The 24,056-nt window shown below is 43.5% G+C and overlaps 1 protein-coding gene across 1 annotated transcript in view; it reads right to left on the bottom strand.

Annotated features, from left to right (window-relative positions):
- Positions 1-24,056, bottom strand: part of LOC118207133 (ciliary neurotrophic factor receptor subunit alpha-like) — a 115,073-nt gene that overhangs the window by 75,099 nt on the left and 15,918 nt on the right. Inside the window, exon 2 of the mRNA XM_035380473.1 lies at positions 244-477. Within this exon, the coding sequence (XP_035236364.1) occupies positions 244-477 (234 nt within the window). The remainder of the gene's footprint in view (positions 1-243; positions 478-24,056) is intronic.

Here is a 24,056-nt window from a genome sequence, read left to right as displayed (position 1 = left end):
TACGCTGGGGCGCGATGCGGACTGGGGGGGCAGTGTGCCGGGGGGGGGGGCTTCAAATCTGACGACAGGAAGCGGAAAACGAGGAAAAAGCGAGCTGGGGGGGGGGGGGGTCAAAAGCAGTGACAGAAAGCGGAGAGCAGGAAGAAAGTGAGCGGGAGGAGGGGGGTGGGGAGGGGGCTGTGGGGGGGGGGGTCAGGCGCGGCGACAGGAAGCAGGAAGTGGGGGGAGACCCGTTGTACTCACTCCCCACGCGCAGGATGATCTGGTCCCGCCTCTCCCCGTCGGGGTTCTGGAAGCAGCTGTACAGCCCGTTGCTGCTCAGGTTGACCTCCATCAGGACCAGCCGCGGGCCGTCCTGCACCTGCCGCGCCCGCACGTCCGTCCCGTTCACCTTCCAGGTGGCCGAGGCGTCGCTGCCCAGCGAGCCGCACTGCATGGTGACGTCACTGCCCATGCGCTCGTACTGCACCCGCGCTCCTGCGGGACAGAGGGGCAAGAGCGTCAGCGGGTCATTATGGGAATTCTGTTCTGAGGAGGCATTTCACAGAAATGGTTATGCAATATTTTACTTGAAGAGAGGGTAGATATCTACAAAATAAAAAGCACATTCTGTGCAAAACTGAGGCCATTTTTATAACCTTTCAGTACTTCAAAGCCTAACAAAAAGATGCACAACCACAGACCATCCTACACACACACACACACACACAGACACACACACACACACACAGACACACACACACACACATCATCGCGAACAAAGGTGCTTTTAGATATTTCCAGCTCAAGTGCCACTACACAGAATGACTTTTGTTTTCCAAATACAGTCACATACAAATGGTAATATACAGTAAACACGACAACAGGGACCCTGCTGCTTGTGCTGTGATTTCCTGTCAGCGTTTACTTCTGCACTGCTACTGTTTCCTGCTGTCAAAGTGACAAGGTGGATGACTAATTAGCTCATGCACAAATGGTACATAATAATTTTCAACCTTTTTTGTGTCAGAATAATTAAATATGAACACATAATAGTGACTTGGTTATTACTTTCTTATATACAGTACCATGCCATATATGGCCTATAAACAATACAGTCAGGAGACAAGGATGTTTGAGACAAACTGTGCATTATGTATTAAAAGGGTAACCATAATGCAAAATGCATGTTGGTCTTTACCAAAAATAAAAAATAAATCATAACCCGCTTCAGGCAGTTTCACTACTTAAGGTCTTTTGCCTGCCTAGCTGTTTTTATACATGTGCATGTGATGTGCTCACACGATGCAGAATCTTTCCTTTCACGCGGGGGTGGGAAATCTGGAAATCTTTTTCAAAGCACAAAGAACATCTATAACTTCTGCGGTAAACATCAGCAAATGACGGAAATGACCAACAAACTGGGGGAGCACATCGCCGAGCGAGCTGGAGAGCAGTGAAGCGTGACTGCGAGCCGCTCGGAGTCCTCCGCAGAAGCAGCCGCGTTTTCTTCTGTGTGAGAGACGCGGGGAAATCCCACGCATCGTGTAAACCGAGCGCTGGACGGAGAAGAGAGAGCTCGGCCATCCCGGACTGGCTCAGTGGCCTCGTATACCACCTTCTTTATGTGTTTCTATGGTGATGGTGATTAAGAATGTTCAGGATTGTTGGGTCTGAGAGAACCTCAGCCGAACAGAGGATGCAGGACCCAGTTCAACAGAAGGAGCGGTTTTATTTTACGTGCACATGGAGGGCAGTGTGTCTCCCACTGTCCCTGCAAACATCCAGCGGAACAACCATTCATACACTTAATAGGGTTCCAGTGACTTTTTGATAAGGAGGGTACATCAGTGGGCACTGCACGCGGAGACAGATAAAGCTGCTTGGATTGATGACTCATTAAATGAGCCCACAGGCTATTTAACCCTCATAGTACTGCTAATGCTAACGCTAATGTTTGGCTCCACCTCTTTTTCTATTTGTCAATTAGCACAATAGCTTCATAATTTAGCAAATAGTGCTACTCCTTAAAGTAGTCTAGGGCCTGCTGAGGCAATATTTAACTGTTTTGTGGAATTTTATGTCTGTGTGGAGTGGGCTAGCTCATGCTAACAGACTGCAGGGGCATAACCAGCTTCACCATACGCCCTGAAGACTTGAGTCAGACAAGATTGAAAAGAGAGGGAACACTCAGTTCCTTTCACTTATTTTAAGAAATATCAATATTTCAAGAAAAGTCAGATGGCTCAGGTGGTTTCAGGACAGCCTATCTGTATACGTTCTGAATGTGAATGTAGAGATTGGAGGGGGGGGGGGGGGGCATCTTGTCGCAGCAAACAATCAATCAAGTTTCCACTTATCACTTGTGCATTTGAGAGGGGGAATGTCACCTGCTGATATCAAAGTATGAAAAATTATTAAATAAAATGGGGGGATTTGAAGCTTGGAATCAGAGCTCTGACTTTTCAATATATATTTTTTTTAATTCATCAATATTGTGTGAGATAAGGCCAGCATATTACAATATTTATGTTCAATGAAGTTGTCCTTTACAACTTTAAAGGGGAACAGAAGCACTCAATAATGTGACTCTGGTTTGTTTGCTTTTTTACCTTAGATAAGATATGGTCCTGAATTCAAACCTCAAATTGACCTGTATTTGCTAGAAAAATAAACTAAAATAAGCTTTTTTTGGCACAAGGGTGGGCACAGCCATCTTGGAATAAGTGAGGTTGTTCACCGTATTCCTGATGCTAGATGACTGACTGTCAATGAGCTTAACAACAAATCCTGAAGAAAGAAGAAATACATGGACAGAGGGTTAATTTGCATCTCCCCGAGATGCTCAAGTGAGTATTACTGAACAAAACGCATTCGTTTCTACAAACTGCCTCTGACGAGTGTGTACTGAGCTGCCAGAGTCCACCTGTGGGACGGACCACAAACCGCTGTGGCGGGGCGAGAGGGCAGAACGAGGAACTCATGGTGTAATAGGCGAGCCGGCTGACTGGTGGGAACTAACGGCTCAGTAGCTGCGGTCTTGTCAGAAGCAGTTTTTGAATATTAATATGTTTCGTACTGTAATACTTATTTGAGAGACCCGGAGCAATACAAAATGACCATCCTTGTGTTTTTTGTTCTTGAAGGACATTTAGTGCAGTTTAAGTGGATACTTTCACCCAGTGGTCTGTCAGGGGTTGGTTGGTTGATGCAATTAACAGCCAAAAACAGGAATTTGCAGGATTTAGTATAGCAGACAGCATAAAAATTGATCTTTTTCACTGAAAAGGATCAGCCCCCAAAATAACTGAAAAGGATCAGCCACCAACATCACTGAAAAGGCTCAGCCCCCAAAATAACTGAAAAGGATCAGCCCCCAAAATAAATGAAAAGGATCAGCCCCCCACATCACTGAAAAGGCTCAGCCCCCAACAGCACTGAAAAGGATCAGCCCTCAAAATAACTGAAACAGATCAGCAACCAACAGCACTGAAAAGGATCAGCCCCAAACATCACTGAAAAGGATCAGCCCCCAACATCACTAAAATGGATCAGCCCCCAACATCACTGAAAAGGATCAGCCCCCAAAATAACTGAAACAGATCAGCAACCAACAGCACTGAAAAGGATCAGACCCCAACAGCACTGAAAAGGATCAGCTCCCTCCTGCTCTACAGCTCCCTGGAGAGAAGGAACAGGGAAATGACTGACAAACACACAACTATTTCACTCATGCTCTCTGAGCAGCAGGTCATGGATTTGCCCTCTTTTCTTTTGGCCCCTTCTTCATCTTCATTATGACACCCCCCCCCCTCCTCCACCCCCCAAACTGCCCCCCCCCCCCCCCACTGCTCTCGTTTGAGACACAGACACAGTTCTCCTCTTTCAAGGTCCTTATCTGCAGCCCCACAAAACAGTGCCACCTCAGCACCTCCTTGGCCATTAACACAAACACGGGGAGAATACACAAGTAATGCGTGATTTACGCTGCCTCTCCACACATTTCAATGCCACGTCAAAATCACTTTCCCACAGGATAACCACCCCTCTCTTCCTACGGCGTAGCTAAGGAAGAAACGCAAAACGTTACGGCAGGAATGTAAAAACCTTACGGCTTTGACCACATCCCTCCACAGAAGATGATCGATATACAAAGATGTTTTCGTGTCTGGAAAGAATCATTGCTTGTACATGCAAACTGAGACTTGAGAGGAGGGGGCCGCTTGGAAGCTATGAAACTTTTACGAGCTGACACATCCAGCCTTGGAAGTCACAGAGGAGACGGTTGGAGGCTGTGGAGTAACAGGGAGGCCAGTGGTGTATCCTGACATGATGAAGAGCAGCTGTTCGCTCTTCTGAAGACGAGCGTGATAACTTCACAGTCATCCTGGACACATTCTCAGGCATCAGACTTCATTAAGCAGCTTCCTGCATCTGCAACTGTTTGAGAAACGGGTATTTTCTTGGGAGCTCCTGCATTATCAATATTGGTTTTTTTTTTCTCATTGATGTGACTTGGTCATTAATACTATTTCTGGTATTAGGATTAGTCTGATGAAAAGATTTGAATCTTTGACTGTTCTTGGCTAGCTCTCATTTCAATGTGTTTCTAAATTTTAAAATCATTCGCCATAGTTCATTTTTGCATTAAAAAATAACTTTTTTAATAAGCAAGTCTGAAACCTCCACAGTAACCTTTTTTTCAGAGCCCATTCTTTCATAGTGTTTTGCCGGTATTCCCAAATGGGATTATTTACTGGAAAGAACGTGGGTTTAAATCAATGCCATGATAAACGACAGAATCCCACACATACTTGCAAACATGCAATCTGACAAATGGCAGCGTATTGGACATGGATAGCTTAGTGTAGAACATCTCCCAATAGTTTCCTCCTTTTTGATTGAGGTTTGTACACTTGGCATGCAAAACATGACTCTCGCATGAGATTTTCCAAGGGATCACACGTTCAGGGCGTTCACAGCTGACCGGGGCTTCCAGTCCTGATATACCACGGATTACATCAGCAAATAAAGTGATCTTATCCTCACATATCCCCACTTTAGAGCCAGCCAGCCCCTTAGCAAAACCAAGGGCTCGTCTTCCCGCAACTTATCAATGACTTGAAGCAATCTGTTCCACACACACGAAGGACGAGTTCTGTTTTGAGAAGCGCTGCTGACTTTGATTAGCATAACCTGCAGACTCAGATCAGAACAAATCAAGTGCATATTGCAGAACTGACAGAACAGCAGTATTCTGTTGTCTTTGTTTATCATTTCTCTGCAAACGACTTAACCTTGAAAATTGCTCTTACAGATGAAGTATTTTCAACACGGGATCAGCAAGAGGTTAACACATGATTGACACCTGGTTAAATACCGGTCACAGTCCACAGGACATGGCTGCATGGCTGATATATACTTCACTGCAACTTTACAAGCAACTATATTAGGATCGTGAAAAATGTTTTCTGCAGACTTGGCATTGCTACTTGATGTTTATAAGGTAGTCTTTGCTTCACTCCTCACAAAAAAAATACTATAAAGTAAAATAAAAATTCTTGCAGATGTTTTGTTCACAACGTCAGTTCAGTGTTAACGGCAGTATCAACACCAATTGCTCACATCACTCCATATTTCCTGTTTGAAGACATGCTCATAAAGGCTTTTCTTATCAGCACTGCCTATTGGAACCCATTTCTGAGAAATAGGATAGTTTCATTTTGAGTTATTTCTTATATGTGAATGTCTGCCATCTCAAACAGTTTTGTGTGAGCATCACCTCGTGACAAAGCATCAGGATATTTTTGTCTGGGGCCCAATAATACTTTGTAAGTGGACTAGATTCCCCATTTGTCTCTCGCACCACATGCGGCCATAACAGTCATGTCGTGTGTTTTTGGCCATGTTACAGGTTCAAAACTATAATCATAAAAGAAGCAATACCAATGTAAGCAAATCCTTTCAGTCATCTCAAAAATATACAAAACAGGAACTGAGATGAGTTTTCTACATGTTTAAACGTAGAAAACATGTAACATGTTTAAAAAGATTATTGAGCGAGGAATAAGTGGTATGGAATCCATTATTATAGTTGTGCCGTGGTTTGTTTTTTGTTTGTCTGTTTGTGTGGCAGCGTACAGAAACGCTCTGTCTCGGGGCGAGGCCGTGCTCTAGTGCTGTCTGCGGTGGGATCCTCAGCGTCTCAGTCTGATTTGACAAACAGCGGGAGATGAGCTTGCACCTTCACAAACAGCTTTCACGTTCGGCCATCTGCTACCCATCACAACATCGCACAGTCCACCCTCGGAACGAAAACAAGGCCGCCACCGGAGAAACTGCCGTCCGTATTGTGAAGACACGGTAAAATGGAAGGTATAGTGATAGATGTGTCCGCTGTGTCGGTTATTGGGGTGTCACTCTAATGCCCCCGACTTTATAGCAGGCCAGCCCAACCGTAGACTTGCTGAGTTTGCAGTGATATAACCTTTCTCCCTCAGGCTCATCAAAGAGCCTGACTGCCTTACTGCCCACCGTATTATATGACTGCCTAAAACGAGACATCGAGAATCCCCATAATCGGCTGAAACACACGACTCCAGATCGCTGTGGTATTTAACCTCCACATTCCTTCTTTTTCAGACGTCTGTGGCGTAGGGCCTGTAGCGTCACTAAGCAATGATCTACCAAAATCTACATCTGCAAACAGGGAAAATGGTAAATGTATTCTGTTTAATGTGAATTCTGTACGCGGGAAATCAATAATTAAAACAGCTTATTAAATCATTGATAAGCTGTTAATTACTATGGTAAAGTTTGAAAATGAAACGATTCATAAGGCAAACAGCTCCTAGCTATACTGGTACTTTAAAATAATGTTGCACCGATTCTTGAAAAACTCATTCAACTCATAAGTCTCAAATCACAATAACGTGGATTAAACACACTTTTTAAGGCACCAAAGATTCAAGAATGAGAAATGGTGAAAGATTTATATTTATTCTTTGCAGCTCTGAATGCAACAGTAAATTCCTCCCTCAGGAAACCTAAGATAGGAATACACACGCCGCACAAGGAATGCGTTATATCTGGCAGTGACTCAGAGTGCTTCACAAAGGGGATGACAGGAGCTTGTCAAACAAACTTGGCAACCCCAAGCTCCCGAACGTCACCTGCCATTATACGCTGAAGCTTTGGACCCTGTATCATTCGCATGAACCCCAGGCCTCCACTGCATTTTAAAACTGACTCTCCCCTCACACCAGCAATCTGGTCTAACTAACAAATGCTAACAAACAGCAGCAACGCTAATGATCCACAACTCTGTTTGCAATAATGTTACAGTCGTATTGTTATGTTCTGCAGGTTCTTGCTTCCCTGGTGTCAGAGAGACAGACAGTGTGTTAAATCTCAAGGTTCTGGACAGTAAGTGTGCGATGGAATGGAAATCTGAATTCATAAAATGAATCCGCACCACTGACAGTCGGGATGATCCAAGGTCCACAAACTCGGCCCTGTAAAGGAGATTTATCCGGCTGCGGTCTGTCAGCAGACAGAATAAAAAGAAAAGAGAATAAAACTAACGGCACACCTCTGTGTTCAAGCTGCAGTTTGCCTCTCTGCCGTCCTATAATGCTCACTTTAACGACAACTGTGAACAACTTCACACGGCCTACCCGAGAAATACACTCCTCACTAGACTTCTTTTATCTTATCATGAAACAGGCCGCATTGAATTGTCTTGAATATCAGCCAAAACAATGGCCCAGAGTATTAAAGCTCACTGACACAAAGCCCTGACCTGCCTGCTGATTCGTCTGGGCTGGCGAACCCCGCCCTGTTGAGACCTCCTGGGACAGGTGACAGGTGACAGGTCATGTTAATAACGTGCCTTCTGAGCTCTCTTTCCCGGGGGACTTTGTAAAGGTAACAGTTACAGTGCATGCCATCTGTTCCCCAGTCTGTTAAAATCTTCTGCCATAATTAGATCCCATCAAAACGGGGTCTGTGCACATTAGGTCACTGACTGCTGAAGCTGAGCTTGTAAACACACTAATTACTGAGAGCAAACATGGCACCCGTTCTGACTGAAACACTGCACAGTGTGGGGACCAGAAACAGAGCATTTAAACGGGACCCATTCCAACTGCGCCCTCTAAAATAAGCTGTCCTGTATGTCCTATTGTGGGGGAGGTAAATTCTTTATCAAACCAGGAGTATTGATTCTTTGTAGATTTTAAAAGATAGCTGAGAGTTTTCTTGAAATGAGAACAGGCCATTCTAGTCCTAGACTGTCACAGTCAGCCAGGAATTTAGATTTATTTTCCTTATTTGCATGATTTTCCTTCACATATTTACACCACAAGTTGACTTCAGTCGAACAGCTTAAAACTGAGACCCAGCACACCCTGCAGCCCCATCCTTGACTGCCAAAGCCTGGCCTTAGAATCATCTTTCAATTAGCCAGTAAACGACTGCAAAATATTTACACCAAAGGCTGACTCCAATTTAACCGTGCAGAAGTGAAAACTGACAGCCCCTGTGGCTCCTCAGGAACCGAACGGCATCAGTCCTGTGCTAAAGTATCAGATTCACACCAGATTTGGTGTTTGCCCAAAATGTAAATGTGAGAATCATTATCATTATTATTTCAGCCATTCTCACTCTTATACATTGGATCCAGGCATTTCCGCTCTTCTTTAAACAGAGAGTTTGGTTCTACTTGCCAAGAGCATGTTCTCTGGTTACTGGCCTTGTATTTCCACTGAAGGTTCTACATACAATTTGCAAAACTATATATTTTTCTTTACTAGTTTGAAAAAAATGTCCCATTTTCGCAATCCAGTTCTCCAGACTTTATATGCAATAAATTATATGAGTGTTATTATATTGTTAATTATATTGTTAATGAGACATTGTGTTATGCCCTCAACACAATAGAACTTAGAAATCCAGGGAATATTTTGGTTTATGATCTGCTCCAGTGTCACATGCCATTTCTATGCCCGGCATCACTGGTTTCTCCATGATGAAGAAACAGTCCATTTTAAAAGTTTATACTATATTTGCATTATGTCACCTGTTTCCAACAGGGACAATCGGATAACCTTTTAAAACGACAAAAGTTTATGAGTTCCAGGGCTCATAAAGGTCTTGATCATGCTGGAAGTGCATATGGACTGAAATGCTAACATTAGAGGAGCTGCTTGAAAAGGTCAGTGTTATTAACCGCACTACTAAATAAACCAGTTTGTGCAAATTAAGCCACATATTTACAGACTGAACCAGGATACATACTGGCTCTCACAGCAGTCATTCAAGGATGAGGAAAGCGAGACCTCTGAGTCTGCTATTGGAATGCGCACAGGCTATAAGAGCAGTTTCATTCAGTTTAATTAACGGTTCACTGTTTACACCTGAGATACTGCTGAATTAACACTGACGTTCTTTCTGCAAATGTGATAACGGAATCAGCATCCTGGCAAGCTGTGTGAGCATTGTGCAGCTCTACCATTTAATAAATAACTGTAATGGAATCATTTAAAAGGCAAGCTGATACGTGAAGTATATTTCCTTTAATCAACGACAGTGACATTGACACTACATTCCTTTGGAGAAGTTGCACTAAAATATTGAAAAACGTGATTGCTGTAATACACTCACCGGCCACTTTATTAGGTATACATATGTTGTACCAGCTAGGACCCCCTTTGCCCCCGGAGCAGCCTGAATTTTTAACTGCACGTTCCAGCTGGGATGCACTGAATGAGGAGCTGAACCTTAATTGCTTCAGTAAAAACGTGGCTGTATGACATTTGAAATTATAACCTATGTAGCTAAGACCCCTTTCCAAAACTCCTTTCTGTAAACTCACACTCTTGTTCATAGGTACCAGAACTAGATATTTGATCAATTTATGCAAATACTGAGAAGCACATTAATGGGTTGCCTACTGCTTGTTACAGGAAATGCCATGTGAACAATACAACATATTTTTGTGTAATATAGATCCATGTGTGTAAAATAAAACATGTACTGTACATTCTCAAATGCCTCTCCAGAAATATATTGACCTGTGAGGCACTGTGTCTTTTTGACCCAGACTGCCCCGCAGAACACCTGCTTTGAGTGCACTGTGGAGGAGAGTCTTATCTCTCAGCGTTTAGATAACAGCGATAGACCGGCAGTGGCCTGTGGGTGCCAGTGTGCATTTGGGAAGAACTAATGCAGTGGAACCCTGGGAACCCCAACGGATATAAGCCCACACTACCGCTCGTGGGATGAAGCCAATTAGTCACAGAGAGCAGTCTTTACTGGCTCAGTTACCTGGGAGGTCCACTCCTCCATTTTCTACCTTCCTCTGCTGTTCCTGCGGCATCCTCCCACTGAAGGGTCAAAAAAACCCTTAAGAAAAGGCAAAACGATAAAAAAAGGCAAAACGATTTTTAAAAAAGGCACTCGATACGATGCGTTTTAAGGCAGGAACAAGGTGCAGAACAGTGCAGGACCCTTTAAAAAACATCCAACAATATTACAGTAGGAAGAATTCACATCTATATTTTTTTTCGGTAAATCGTGTGTTAGTCTTGTGTATTTGACAACAGACCGGCAGATTTGCAGACAGGCCTCTGTGATTCTCTCATGCCAGCAGGCAATACATTTTCAGTCTGTTCTTCAAATGAAACTGTCTCACAATATCATAGATCTCAGGTTCTGTGTCGGGGCGGGGGGGGGGGGGGGGGGGGGGGCGTTGGGTTGTGGCGGGTTGCATGACAGAGCTCTTTAAAGCTGTTTAAAAAGTACACCAATATTTGCCTAATCTTTGCTTTAAAATATACCAGCTTGGTGTCTAAGCCGCTGATCAGTCAGCACAGCACATTCCTGGGAATATGTGAGGTTTCCAGCGCTGCACATTTCAGCACGAGACCGGTCCTCAATACGTGAGTCTCACGCCAGGTGTGTGAACTCAGAACTCCGCGAGTATCCACGGTAACAAACAACCTCATTTCAGTGCCGTTATAATCGTTTGAGACTGCCAAGATGTCGTTCTTTACAACTATCTTAAACAGGACAGAAGCAATTGATCATTCAAAAAACTGCCCGTTTGTAAAAGCATTTTAAGATTTGCTTGACCTCCGCGTCTCTGTTATCCCTGTTGTCCGATCATTTGAAGTGCATTTCAATAAAGCTGCCGTTCTGTCAATTAATCTGCTAACATTTGCACAATGGCACTTTTGAGGACTCGGTCCTGTTAGACTGCTTTTGCAAATAGCTTCATTTCAGCTTCTCTCATACCGAGAAAGCGAGCCCACTTCAGTACACAAAACACATTTTTGAGGGAAAAAAATGTATCGAAAAATAACAGTTGTTCACAAAATGTAAACACTTGAGAATTTAATCCAAGCCAAGAGGAAAGGGTTGTTGAAACATCAGCTGAGGATATCAGATAACAGATGAAATCCTTCAAACAAGAAATAAACAAAGGCAAAGATAAAGATGAATTGCAATAATTATTTGCATTAAAAAATCGGCAATTACCACTGCGAAGAATTAACAGGTAAAGATTGTTTTAAACATGATTAAATAACAACAACAACAACAAAAACAACAACAACAACAACAATAATAATAATAATAATAATAATAATATTTAAAACAAATTATGCTCATCTCAGTCTTAAGGAACTGTATTGCGGCACTCCATCAATTGTGAAACCCTTTTTCTTATTAAATGTACAATTTCAAAACATGCTATTTTGGTTGATTCAATTGAATCATTGATAAAGTATATAAAATTACAATATATCTCATTAATGGTGGGATTGGTTTTCTACAGTCAATAATTGTGGACCTGACTGTCGTTGAAGAGCTACTTCTGCAATATCAGCTGTGTGGAGTTCTGAGTCCTATTCTATGGGCTGCACTTCATAACACTGAAGATTTCGTTGATGGGAACCTACTGTTAAAACAGAACATCCACGTTTTGACTGCCAGAAATCTTACACGAATCAATGGTATATATTTAAAATAAAATCAGATCTAAGTAACAGAAATGGCTCTTGTTAATATCCCCTCTGCTTACAAAAATGAATGGAGCTCATACTCACATTGAGTTAATTCTGCATGATCCTACAGGAGGAATGTAACACAGAAAAACGTAGATATTAAGCAGGTTTATGTGTATTGATTTAATAACTTCAATAATCAATGTAGTTGCCTTCTGTTCAGAAGAACATGGGTTTCATGTTGTAGATATGCTTGAGTCTAACGGTCATTCAAACAATGCACTGCACTGACTGACCCATGCTAGAGTCTTGGGTCATGTGGTCCAGATCTTGGGATTCCAGACAGGTCTTGTGATCTGTTGTGCAGAACAGCTGGTCTAGTCACAGTGAGGACGTCTTGTCTGGGGGGGGGGGGGGGGGGGGCATTCTCTGACCTGACGAAGAGGCCACTTTTCCATCTCAATCATATCAAACAAGCTTTTAAATTCTCTAAAAATAGTGTCTTTTTTGGCACAGAAGAACTGAGCCCATCGGTTTAGAGCACTGTTCTCCGTCAGGTTAGTTCAAAACGTACTGTATGCTTACTCTGTTTGAAATGTACATTTATTGTCATGCAGATGATTTGAAAGACTGTCACACAGTAAATTGTGCTAATGACTATGTCTATGAAATGACTATGTTTTATCACAAATAATACCCACAGATTTCTTTGAACAAAGAAAGTTGTAAAGCCAGTCAGATTTGCTTCATTCGAGGTTTGTGAATATTTTAAAAAGTGGATACAAAGCACACGCTAAAAATAACTCTCTCTGGAATTAACTTTCTTTCTTATTATGAAAATAAGCAGACAAAATCACAAGATGGTCATTTTATATTAATAAAACAATTTGCCAGGCATTTATTAGTGCTTAGTTATTCATAAAAGCCCATCAAAACTGAAATATCTTCCAGCCCTTGATACTTATTATTGTGCTCTGTGTCACAGATAAGTTGCAGTTTTGGTTTGCAGTTGATTTTATTGAATTTAAAACCGCATGACATAAATGGTAAGCACACACAGGGAGGTAATTTGACAACAATGATGTCAAAACTGCTAATGCATTTTGGGTTTAAGCAATATTAACTGGTGCTCTTGTGACTTCGGAAGCATTCGCTGATGAGGGAGTTTTGCCAAAATATTTCCATTTTGAGGATACTTAATAAACCTTGAATGAGACAAGTGAGTGTTGGCCTTATTACTGTCTGGCAATTACTGGGGGCTCCAGGACCTGCAGGACCTTCCCTTGAGCCTATTTTTGTTTTCCGTGGATTTGAGCAGCCCAATTGATTTTTATTTGAGCCAAAACACTGAAAGAACCGCCCCCTGTCCACACATCGTTCAGGATGAAGAGCACACATGAGAGAGAGAGAGTGAGAGAGAGAGAGAGAGAGAGAGAGAGACAGAATGAGATGTCAGTGAATCTGAGATGCCAAATCCACAGATGATTTCATTTCCCCCACATTAATAATCCACATTATTACTAATTTATCGCAGCTCCTTGTGAATTCTCATACTGCTGCAGACAGTGTAGCTCTGACAGAGAGGCAGGCAAGAGCTGACCGGCCTGGATATCAACAGCTGCTGTTTACATCACAGACACACGTTTCTGAAGGAGTGACAGTGTTGATTGGGTTAGTATTCACTGAGATATTCAGTTTTTTTTAAAAATATATACTTTTTATAGTTTGTTTATTGCACTGTGGTTGTCAGTGGCTGTCAATCTAAACTGCTAGATGAGCCAAAAGCAATTTTCCACTTGTTTGGACAATAAAGCAGTATTCTATTCTATTCTATTCTATTCTATTTGTGCCGACACAAATCCCAGGTTTTTGTTCAGAACATACTTTTATTTTGCTGTCATGTTTCACCGATATGCCAGTCTGTATCTTTCTTCCCTTTTCACTGTCTAACCTCCCTGCTCCCCAAGTTTAAATAATCCTGTGCTACCTTAAGCATACACTGGCCCAGTGCAGCAGCACCCCTCTGGTTCAGGTGCAGCCCGTCGAGCTCGTACAGGTCACCCCTGTCCCAAAAGGAGTCCCAGTGCCCAATAAACCTGTACCCACTCTTTCCTACAGCAGGTTTGTAGCCACGTGTTAAACCTCCAAATAAAACTTTGCTTCCCTCTGCATGCATGTGGCACGGGTAGCATTCCAGGACTTTCTATAAAATGTCACACACGTGTCACATAAATATTAGCAAGAACAGAATCAACTAATCTGTAAGGCAGAACCAGCTGGAACTAGAAGAAACAAAAGAAGTTTAGCTTGCTTAATGAGATGAATTTGCTATCTAACCATGCAGACCAGCATACTAAATCAAACATTTTAAAACAGAGAGAGAATGTACTCTAGACATTGGTAACCATTAGTATGATAAATCATACTCGCCAACCAGCATCTTTGTTTAACGTAGTTATTATTTTTTTGTATTATTATCACCATTTTATTCTTGAGTGCACATGTTCTGTCATCATATCAGCAATCGCCTTTTTGAGAACAGTGAGCCTCCCGGTGCAGGGGAAACTGAGCCGGTCTCGCTGGTGTGCGAGAGCTCGCGTTATGGGCGATGTGGCGGAGATCACGGGCCGCTCAGGTTCCCTTATTCATATTTATCTGGTGCACGCTGTGCTGTGCTTCTGCGGGGGAAGCGCTGTTTTCCTCCAAAACGGAATCATTTCGGGGTTTTTAAACATCGCATTTAACCATCATTTCCCTGGCAGACGCACATGGGACGTCCGTGGCCAGTATGGTAAACGATGAATCACCACCGAGGACCTGTCCCACTAGCGACAGTACGGCCCAAAATAATCTGCCTCTTCCATCACACCGAAACACCAGAGGAGCAGCACTGCTATGGCAGTAATGGTGACGTTCCAGGCTATTACGCAGATGGCACAGGTAGACCACAGGTGCTGGATCAGCCAGCAGATTTAGCGTTTGCCTGATGAGCCATCGAGGGTTTTTCAGTCTGAATCCCTCCTCGGGTGCCACTGGGATAATTGGTGCATGGCTGGGAGCGGGTAAATCATGTGTACGCACACGGGAGGCCGATACATGCATTCTCTCTTCAAGTGACGGGGTGTTTAATATTTTAATATTCTACTGTCGTGACATGGCATTAAAAAAAATTCCTCTTATTCAGTCTGTCCATTTTTGTTGTTTAAAATTCCGTGTTTTTGTTATAAAATACTACCAGATGTCTCGCTTGACAAGACAAATATGTATTTTATGTATTTTATGCCAAGGAGAGCTCCAATATCACAGAGGCATTGAAGTTTGAAATACCACCGGCAAGCCAGACATTTCACATTTCAAGAGTGCTAGCGATATTGCTAGCAGCCATTGACAGAGTCTGTATATCTTTGTGTGTTTTGAATGTGCAGAGCACCACAAGCCTATCAGTCAGACCCCCTCTAACAAGCTGACCACAGCTGCCGCCAGAGGGGTATCTGTGGACTGCAGACTGATTCACATCCACGCAGTTCCAGGCTCTGGCTTGACGGACGTTCCGCAGATAGCATGTGCCAACACAACATGCACATTACCCTCGCACGATCCGGTCGTTGCCAAAATGCGCACGCACGCTTTTTGACGACTAGATCGTGAAGCGTTCCCCTGGTTTCTGGAAATGCCAAGGAGGAAGGGGTGCAGCATTCCGCATTCATCTGTAAATTCCGCTTTTTAACCCAGATTCATTCACGGATTCCGATTTCTGCAAAATGGAAACTACGAGGCCCTATATACACCTAGTAAACCTTCTAGTTTACAAGCTAATCTTCCATGTAAGCAGTCATTAAGAAAGACCGACCAATATATAGCTGCTATAATATGTGTTTAGTCTCAAACACATCGCACTGCTAAGAAAAATTGTTTGATGTCTGCGCATGTTTTTAAATTGTGTTCACATTTCTAGAGTTTCTGCATTGCATGTTGCTTTGAGTCATTTTTGTGGTAAACTGCTTCAAACCAGATGTGACAGAGTGGATCCTCTCAAATCATGGGAAACTAAACAAATAGCCTTATTAGGTTATCCGAGATGCTCTGAAAATCATTAAATACAACGGCACATTTCCCAACTGGCAGATCCATACTGAAAAGATTAGACTTTAAGAGGTGTGCGTGAAAGGTAAACACAGCAAACACCTCGGGGATTTAGAGAAAGCTGGTCCCGCACGAGCAGCGTTCTGCAGGCCTCTACAGCCTGGCGCTCGTCCCCGGGACGTCCCATGTGGAGTAACACCCCGGACGGTTTGGGCCGTGTTCAGAGAAGAGCAGGGCGACGGGCTGCGGTGCCTGGTCCTGCCCGCGGAACGTAAACAGTCCGCGGCGGTCATGTGCGTACGGTTACCCGGGCGACACGGGCTGGCCCTGTCAGCGCACGCCCTCCCGTCGCCGTGCCAACGAGCCGTGCCGACTGAAGGGCAAACATACCTGCATGTCATTATGGAGCACTTCCACAGAGGACCGCAAGCATGCCAGGGGGCCCCCAAAAACAAACAAACAAAAAAGCACGAGCCCCCGTGTCAGAGGCGCGGTGGAGGGGGGCGGCGAGCACGCTCCCCCCGGTCGCCTGCCAGTCGGGTCTTACGTCTGTTTGGACGTCTCCTCGGTTCAGCAGAGCCGCGCTGCTCTGCTTTGTTTCAGGACTCTGGGGCTGAGTGCCGGGTTTAATTTGAAGTTGCTACACGGAGAATAATGTTTATGAAAACGCCAACTTTCATGGTTTGGTGGAAACAGCACCGAAGAAGTTTTTTCCCCTTAAGCTTATTTTACAAAAAAAAAGGTTGCTATTATTTATGAAAAAAATACTGATCTTCCAGCACCTACCAACAAAATTAATCTCACCTAAAACAATGCCTAAATGCAACATAAAAATTAACTTTGGATGCACTGGGTAATCAGCAAATATGGGTATTTTTTATGAAGATGAATACTCTTCTCCATACAAGAGAGCAAAGTAAGAAATACAAACTATTTCTTGCACTCAAGAAAGTAAATTTCTTTAAAAATAAATAGCTAAATCTACAGGATGGACATCGTCCGAGTGCATGAACATGGCCATGGTTAACCCAATGCTAACATACATAATGAGTACAAAATAAGTAATTGTACCTTACTGAACCCGTGTTCAGCAGTTGTCTACGATCATGAAAATGCACTTCTTGTACGTCGCTTTGGATAAAAGCGTCTGCCAAATGAATGTAATGTAATGTAATAATGCAGGAAGAACTCGAGTCTAGGAAGGTACTGACACTGCATAGCTTAATTTTTTAAATGTTGGCACGACATTTTCACACAATTTTCAACATGAGCAGCCCTTTATACGCATTGCCTCTCAGGGTATGTATGCTGGGGCACAATAGCATCCATTACTTTGGAAGGACTGTGGACATCAGCATCGAGCCAATATCCTTCACCTGTATTTATGCGATCATCGCCCAACGCTAACACAGCCATGGGGTTATTGTGCATTCCCTAACACTCAAGTAGCAGACGATACTACTGAGTATAGCGCAGAGCTGTCACATTCTCTATCGCATTATAGAGGCAAGGGCTTGCGTTTCAGGTGAGGCGCTGAAACGCACAGGCCGTTCCCTGTTTCATGTTTATTGGGCGCGTGCCGTGCTGTGATTCCGCAGGTGAGCCAGTTCGGTCCCTGCTAGGCCATCTTAGCATCTCGCTGAGAAGCGGATGGGGAAGCTCTGTTAGCATAGTCAACAGCTCACTGAATAATTTGCTCATTTCTAAGGCATATTTTGCTCATTAAAATAAATCAGAGCTTATCAAAGCCGGTTGTCTTCACAAGTGTCGCCGAAATGACGTTGATTCCGACGCTTTTATTAGAAAACCCGGCAAATTTAAGTGATTGCCTCAATTTGTTCCCTATGCAAAATTATGCGTTCGGCTGATTAAAATGTCTGATTAAAAATGATTTTCTCTTCACTGCCATTATGCTCTAATGTCATCAGGAGGAGCCGTTCAAATGCACCCTAATGAAATTATCAGCTGAACTTTAGTAGGAATGGATGGACCTCATAAGTGACTATGACATGCATAGATTACAGCCTCTTTCTTTGAAACATCTTGATGTGAAAATGTTCAGGAGGCAAAGCCCTCATACTTATAGATAAGTATTTGTTAACATAACAGTTGTTTTCCAATATGATGTTCAGTCCAGCACTGGTGTTCATTCATTGTTATTGTAAATAGTTTAATACCTCATTCAAATGAATGTAAAACAATCAAAATTCATAGATCACCCTCAGAATGCTCATCTAGCCACACAGCATAATATACTTACATGTAATATTCTGAAATAATAAAAAAACAACTTTTTTTTCATGATTCACAATTGTTTAAAAAAATTATGGATTGTTACTAATCTAATTATGTGAATCTAATTTCTCACAAATGGTGTAGCCAGTTAAACAGAATCACAAATAAGCTTCTAATGTGAGCAGAATATTGAGACTAATCACAACATGCATTCAGGTCTTTTTATTTAAAATAATAATTTAGTAGAAAGTCACCGCAAGGGTACCTTTCAGATGCACATCTGGTGTTCCCTGCTCACTCCTGTTTCTGTGCACACCTCGGTGATTGTAAATTTACCACGCCGAGCAGAGATAGGCTAACGGCATGAATAATGCCCCTCTTCCACACTCACGTTAATAAATACGCTGTCAGTGTTACTCTGGCTAAAGACGTCTGTTTGAAAACGCTGCTGTTTGTGGATTCACTGCCCTCTCCTTCCCTCGTTGACAAGAGGAAATAGCGAGATATAAATACCGTTTTCAGAGAACAGGCTTGCGCTTTATGAAATTATCTTTCAGAAATTGTTCATTCATCTGCCCTTGCCTACATTTGTTTTGGGAGATGTCTGCAGTGAATACCCAATCTCCTTCTACCACGAAACGTTGTTATTCCTGAGAAATGCTCAATTCGTGTTAACAAAGGTACCTTTTTTTAGTGACTACTGTCATCATTTCGAATCACATGACCCTCAATTCAGTACAACAGTCTCTGCAGTGACCTCTTCATGACAAACATGGCATATCAGCGGGCACGCGTAGAGAGGTCAACATTGTAAGTGTCCGTATAGGAAGAGCAATCCATAGACTCCTGTATGTCAGCTCCAAAGAGAGGAGGGCACACTGACGTTTGGCATGAAATCATCCCTTCAGCTTCTGCACTCCCGGTCCCAGTATTTTCATAGTGAATTTTTTGGGGGGTTTTTTAACGCTAAACTCAAGTAGTTTGGATTTTTGGTCAAAAAATGAATATTGGAGGAGACAAGTACAGAATACAAAATGTTACGGAATGAACAGCAGTTGCATCAGAATTTGTTCATTTGAGGTGCTTTGCAGAGCCTTAGCTGCAGCGACGTCGAGCTGTCCCAGGCTTATGACTGCTACAGCTTCATGCTTTTCTTCAGCACACAGAGAGCAAGCCCCTCTAGATTTCCCACTTTCTCATTCTGAAGAACTCCTTGCATCCAGGGCCAGAAGTCGGCTCCGGGCGGAATGTGAAGCACTTCCCGGCGAGATTGAGAGGCGTTTTCAAAACGCTCCTGTAACCTTGAGTTTCTCAAGTCATTACCAAACAAACGGACTTAGTTCTGAAGGCTGACTTGAAAAGTTTGCCCTCCCGTCAGCCCCAAAGGATGAATTAGAAGAAGAAATACCTTTTCACTCTCACTCAGCCCTTATTGTGATTTCTTTAAACCACAAAACATTATTCCAAAACTCTCAAAAGTTACTTTCTAACATGGCTTCCCATCCTTTGTGCTGATTAGAGGCAAAATGGTGGCAAAATCTTATTATCAGTGTTGATTAGTGACATAGTCTGCCTAAGTTAGTGAAGTATTCTCTCTGCCCACATTCAAGAGAATACCGCCAGAGAATACTTAAACATATGACAGATGAGTTATTGAGAATTTAAAAAGAGAATAATACTCAGTGTGACCATTTATGATTTAAGTTACCTTGATTATGCATTTTAATTACTGAAGATCACAGTATGTCCGAGTAGCAGTAGAAAATTGAGTAGTTGAATGCGACTGCAATAAATGCATTCCAAAGCATTTCATATTAATAAACAAAGGTTTTGGTGATGTCAGTTAGCCACAGGCTTGACGCAGTTAGTCTACAAGAAACCTGGGAAGAAACACTAAGACTTGGGGGCTCTGAGGACAGAAAGGGCTGTTATTTTAAAATGGTATGACATGCATGCATAGAAATGCCCAGAAATGAAATGTCACTGTATGTGCTTGTTCTTTGTGTTGTTCTTGTCATCACAAGTTCAAACTTCTTGAGTACGGAGAAAAAAAAATTGACTGCTCCAGTACTGCTAGAGTAAAGATGACAAAAGCCATCATTCCTTCTGTTACCTTCTTGTATAGGCATCAGCACAGAGCCAGCCATCACGTTTTGGCTCTTCTCTCTCCATAAACACCCCGGGCTGAGCTCTCTTCTCCAGCTCACAACTCCAAGCAGGCAGGGGCAGCTCAGCTCGATGAGGTCAGCGAGGATGACATCTGGCCAGAGCCAGAGCAGTGCATTCTGGGCCGCAGGCCAGCGCACCAGCATGGCCATCCTGCCGGAAGTTAATTACCACCTCGTTCTCTTATTCGCCGGAAATCCAGGCGCCAATTTTTTTTTAGCTTTTCTTGTCTCTCTGAAAACAGCCTCAGATGTTGTTTTGATTTATTAATTTACATTAAAATAAATGGAAATATTTCTCATGAAAAAAGGAAAATAATAATAAGGTGCACAAGCTGTTCTCCTCTCTTTTTTCTCAGGCCCATTAGTGACTGTTTCCCGCGGGCGTTCAGCGGACGGTGAACAGAGCGACGCTTTCGCATCTCGCTGGTCGGAGCTGTCCCACAGATGGGAGGAAGGATCCCTGACCCTGTCTCTGAGAGAGAGAGAGAGGGAGCGAAACGGTGGAGAGAGAGAGAGAGACAGAGAGAAAGAGAGAGAGGGAGCGAAAATGTGGAGATAGAGAGAAACAGAGAGAGAGAGAGAGAGAGAGAGACAGACAGAGACAGAGAGAGAGCAAGAGAGAGAGACAGAGACAGAGAGAGGAAGTGAAAGGATGGGGGGGGCTGTCCATCTGTTTCTGTTCTGGTGCCGGTTCTCTGTCTGCCCGATTGATAAGGCTGCCGCCGGTTTGTGTGAGCGGGGATCGTTTGTGTGAGCGGGGATCATTTGTGTGAGCGGGGATCATTTGTGTGAGCGGGGGATCGTTTGTGTGAGCGGGGATCGTTTGGTTTGTGTGAGCGGATCGTCTGTGTGAGCGGGGATCGTTTGGTTTGTGTGAGCGGATCGTTTGTGTGAGCGGGGATCGTTTGGTTTGTGTGAGCGGGGATCGTTTGTGTGAGCGGGGATCGTTTGGTTTGTGTGAGCGGGGATCGTTTGGTTTGTGCGAGTGGGGATCGTTTGGTTTGTGTGAGCGGGGATCGTTTGGTTTGTGTGAGCGGATCGTTTGTGTGAGCGGGGATCGTTTGGTTTGTGTGAGCGGGGATCATTTGTGTGAGCGGGGATCGTTTGGTTTGTGTGAGCGGGGATCGTTTGGTTTGTGCGAGTGGGGATCGTTTGGTTTGTGTGAGCGGGGATCGTTTGGTTTGTATGAGCAGGGATCGTTTGTGTGAGCAGGGATCGTTTGGTTTGTGTGAGCGGGGATCGTTTGTGTGAGCAGGGATCGTTTGGTTTGTGTGAGTGGGGATCGTTTGGTTTGTGTGATCGGGGATCGTTTGTGTGAGCGGGGATCGTTTGGTTTGTGTGAGCGGGGATCGTTTGGTTTGTGTGATCGGGGATCGTTTGGTTTGTGTGAGTGGGGATCGTTTGTGTGAGCGGGGATCGTTTGGTTTGTGTGAGCGGGGATCGTTTGGTTTGTGTGAGCGGGGATCGTTTGGTTTGTGTGAGTGGGGATCGTTTGTGTGAGCGGGGATCGTTTGGTTTGTGTGAGCGGGGATCGTTTGGTTTGTGTGATCGGGGATCGTTTGTGTGAGCGGGGATCGTTTGGTTTGTGTGAGCGGGGATCGTTTGTGTGAGCTGGGATCGTTTGGTTTGTGCGAGCGGGGATCGTTTGTGTGAGCTGGGATCGCGCGGGAAACACGCAGGCTCTTCTGATGCTCTGCCTAGAACCGCATGTCCATCTGACTGCAGTTAGACTGAACGCGCCCCCCATCGCTGCGGCCCTCTAACCGGTGCCATGGGAGGGAGACGCTTCTTAATGAACAACTGTGAAAGGAATGCAGTCACACAGACTGCAGTGTCGTCTTCTCACTTTCAAAGCTTTCCAGCCCTCACATATAATCGACTAGAAAACAGCAGACCTTGTGGTCAGTCACACACACACGCACGCACACACACACACACACACACACACACACGGTAACAAATGAAAATATATCAGCCGTGAGAAACGTTCACGTCATTGACCACCATACAATCGCTCATACAACACTGCCTACACCTGCAGATCTGAGCAAAACGCCACAGTCTTGATACCCAGAGGACTCCGCGGGGAGAGGCAGTAGCAGTTAGTGAGTAGGAACTGTGGGCCGGGCACTCAAGACACAATAACGTAATAATTTCTTGCCCTGATCACGCTGAGATGCAATCACTCATGTCAGCTCAATTCAATAAAGCTTCCCTGGCGTGACCTTTTTTGAACAATTTCTCTCTCCATTGAAAAAAAAACAACATTTACTGTGCTATATATTGATGATATAAATGCTTTTAAAGGTAAGTATGAAAAAAAGACTTGCTTTTTCTTTGGAAGTAGAAATTCTTAAAGCCTGTAGTGAAAGGTTAAGGAAAAGAAGAGACAGAGAGGCATGCATTTAACCTGGTGTCATTCGCACTGTACGCAGTGAAACTGTGCTTAGCAAATTTCCTCTGAGCTGCCATTTTGAAACAGAGCATAGTAATCTCAATGTTTCCTTTCTGCTTGAGTCTAAGGACCAAGGCAAAAAAGCGAAGCTTTAACAAACAGTTTACCTCCTTGCACATAAATCCCTGTCCAAAACACATCCCTGCCTAGGAACTTCAGTTTGAGCTCTTTAGTTCTAATATACTACATTTTTGGTCAATTGCCAGTGTAGTTATTTGAAATACTTTTCTAAGGCCATATATACTTGTCATACACAGATATTGCAGCCATTTTACAATACCTCTTTGGCCAGCTGCCAAGTGGTCCGTTTTTTTAATAGAGCCCAATTTTCTTTCATCTGTCAAACCTGTACAAAAGAAACTTTTAATGCAAGCTATATTTTTTGTTACAAAGCCCATTAAAATGAAAAGTATTGTTCACATAAATTGCAAGATTCGGATGTTTTTCTTCTCCCTCTGCCTTCATTTTTAAAAGGGATCGCTAAAACCGAGTCACCCTACTGACACTTCCCTATTCAGAAAACAAAATGGCCATTTTTTTCAGAGAAGCAGCATTTCTGGGTAGGCAGCAGCTGCAGCAGGCTGGCGTTTTGCAAATTGGCACTACAGCCGTCCACTAGCGACACCAACAATTCTGTCTTCCTTCAACAACAGACCAGTAATGACTGCTTAACTGTCACAGAGCTACATTTACTGACCCCTATTCTGCAATCCTGTCATGTTCTGTGATTTTATGGAAAAACAATGGACTGAATATTTTATAGTACTTTCACCAAAGCTAGTGGAGTTTATCTAATTCAGTCTCACACAGGTGAGGATGTTCAGTCTCACTCAGGTGAGGACACATGCAGTCTCATTCAGGTGAGGACGTTCAGTCTCATTCAGGAGAGGACGTTCAGTCTCACTCAGGTGAGGACGTTCAGTCTCACTCAGGTGAGGACGTTCAGTCTCATTCAGGAGAGGACACACTCAGTCTCACTCAGGTGAGGACGTTCAGTCTCATTTAGGAGAGGATGTTCAGTCTCACTCAGGTGAGGACACACTCAGTCTCACTCAGGTGAGGACGTTCAGTCTCATTTAGGAGAGGATGTTCAGTCTCACTCAGGTGAGGACACATGCAGTCTCACACAGG

This window comes from Anguilla anguilla, chromosome 10, assembly GCF_013347855.1.
Source record: "Anguilla anguilla isolate fAngAng1 chromosome 10, fAngAng1.pri, whole genome shotgun sequence".
Classification (NCBI taxonomy): Eukaryota; Metazoa; Chordata; class Actinopteri; order Anguilliformes; family Anguillidae; genus Anguilla; species Anguilla anguilla.
The sequence above is the reverse complement of the archived record's forward strand: the minus strand, read 5'-3'. Positions and strand labels throughout refer to the sequence as shown.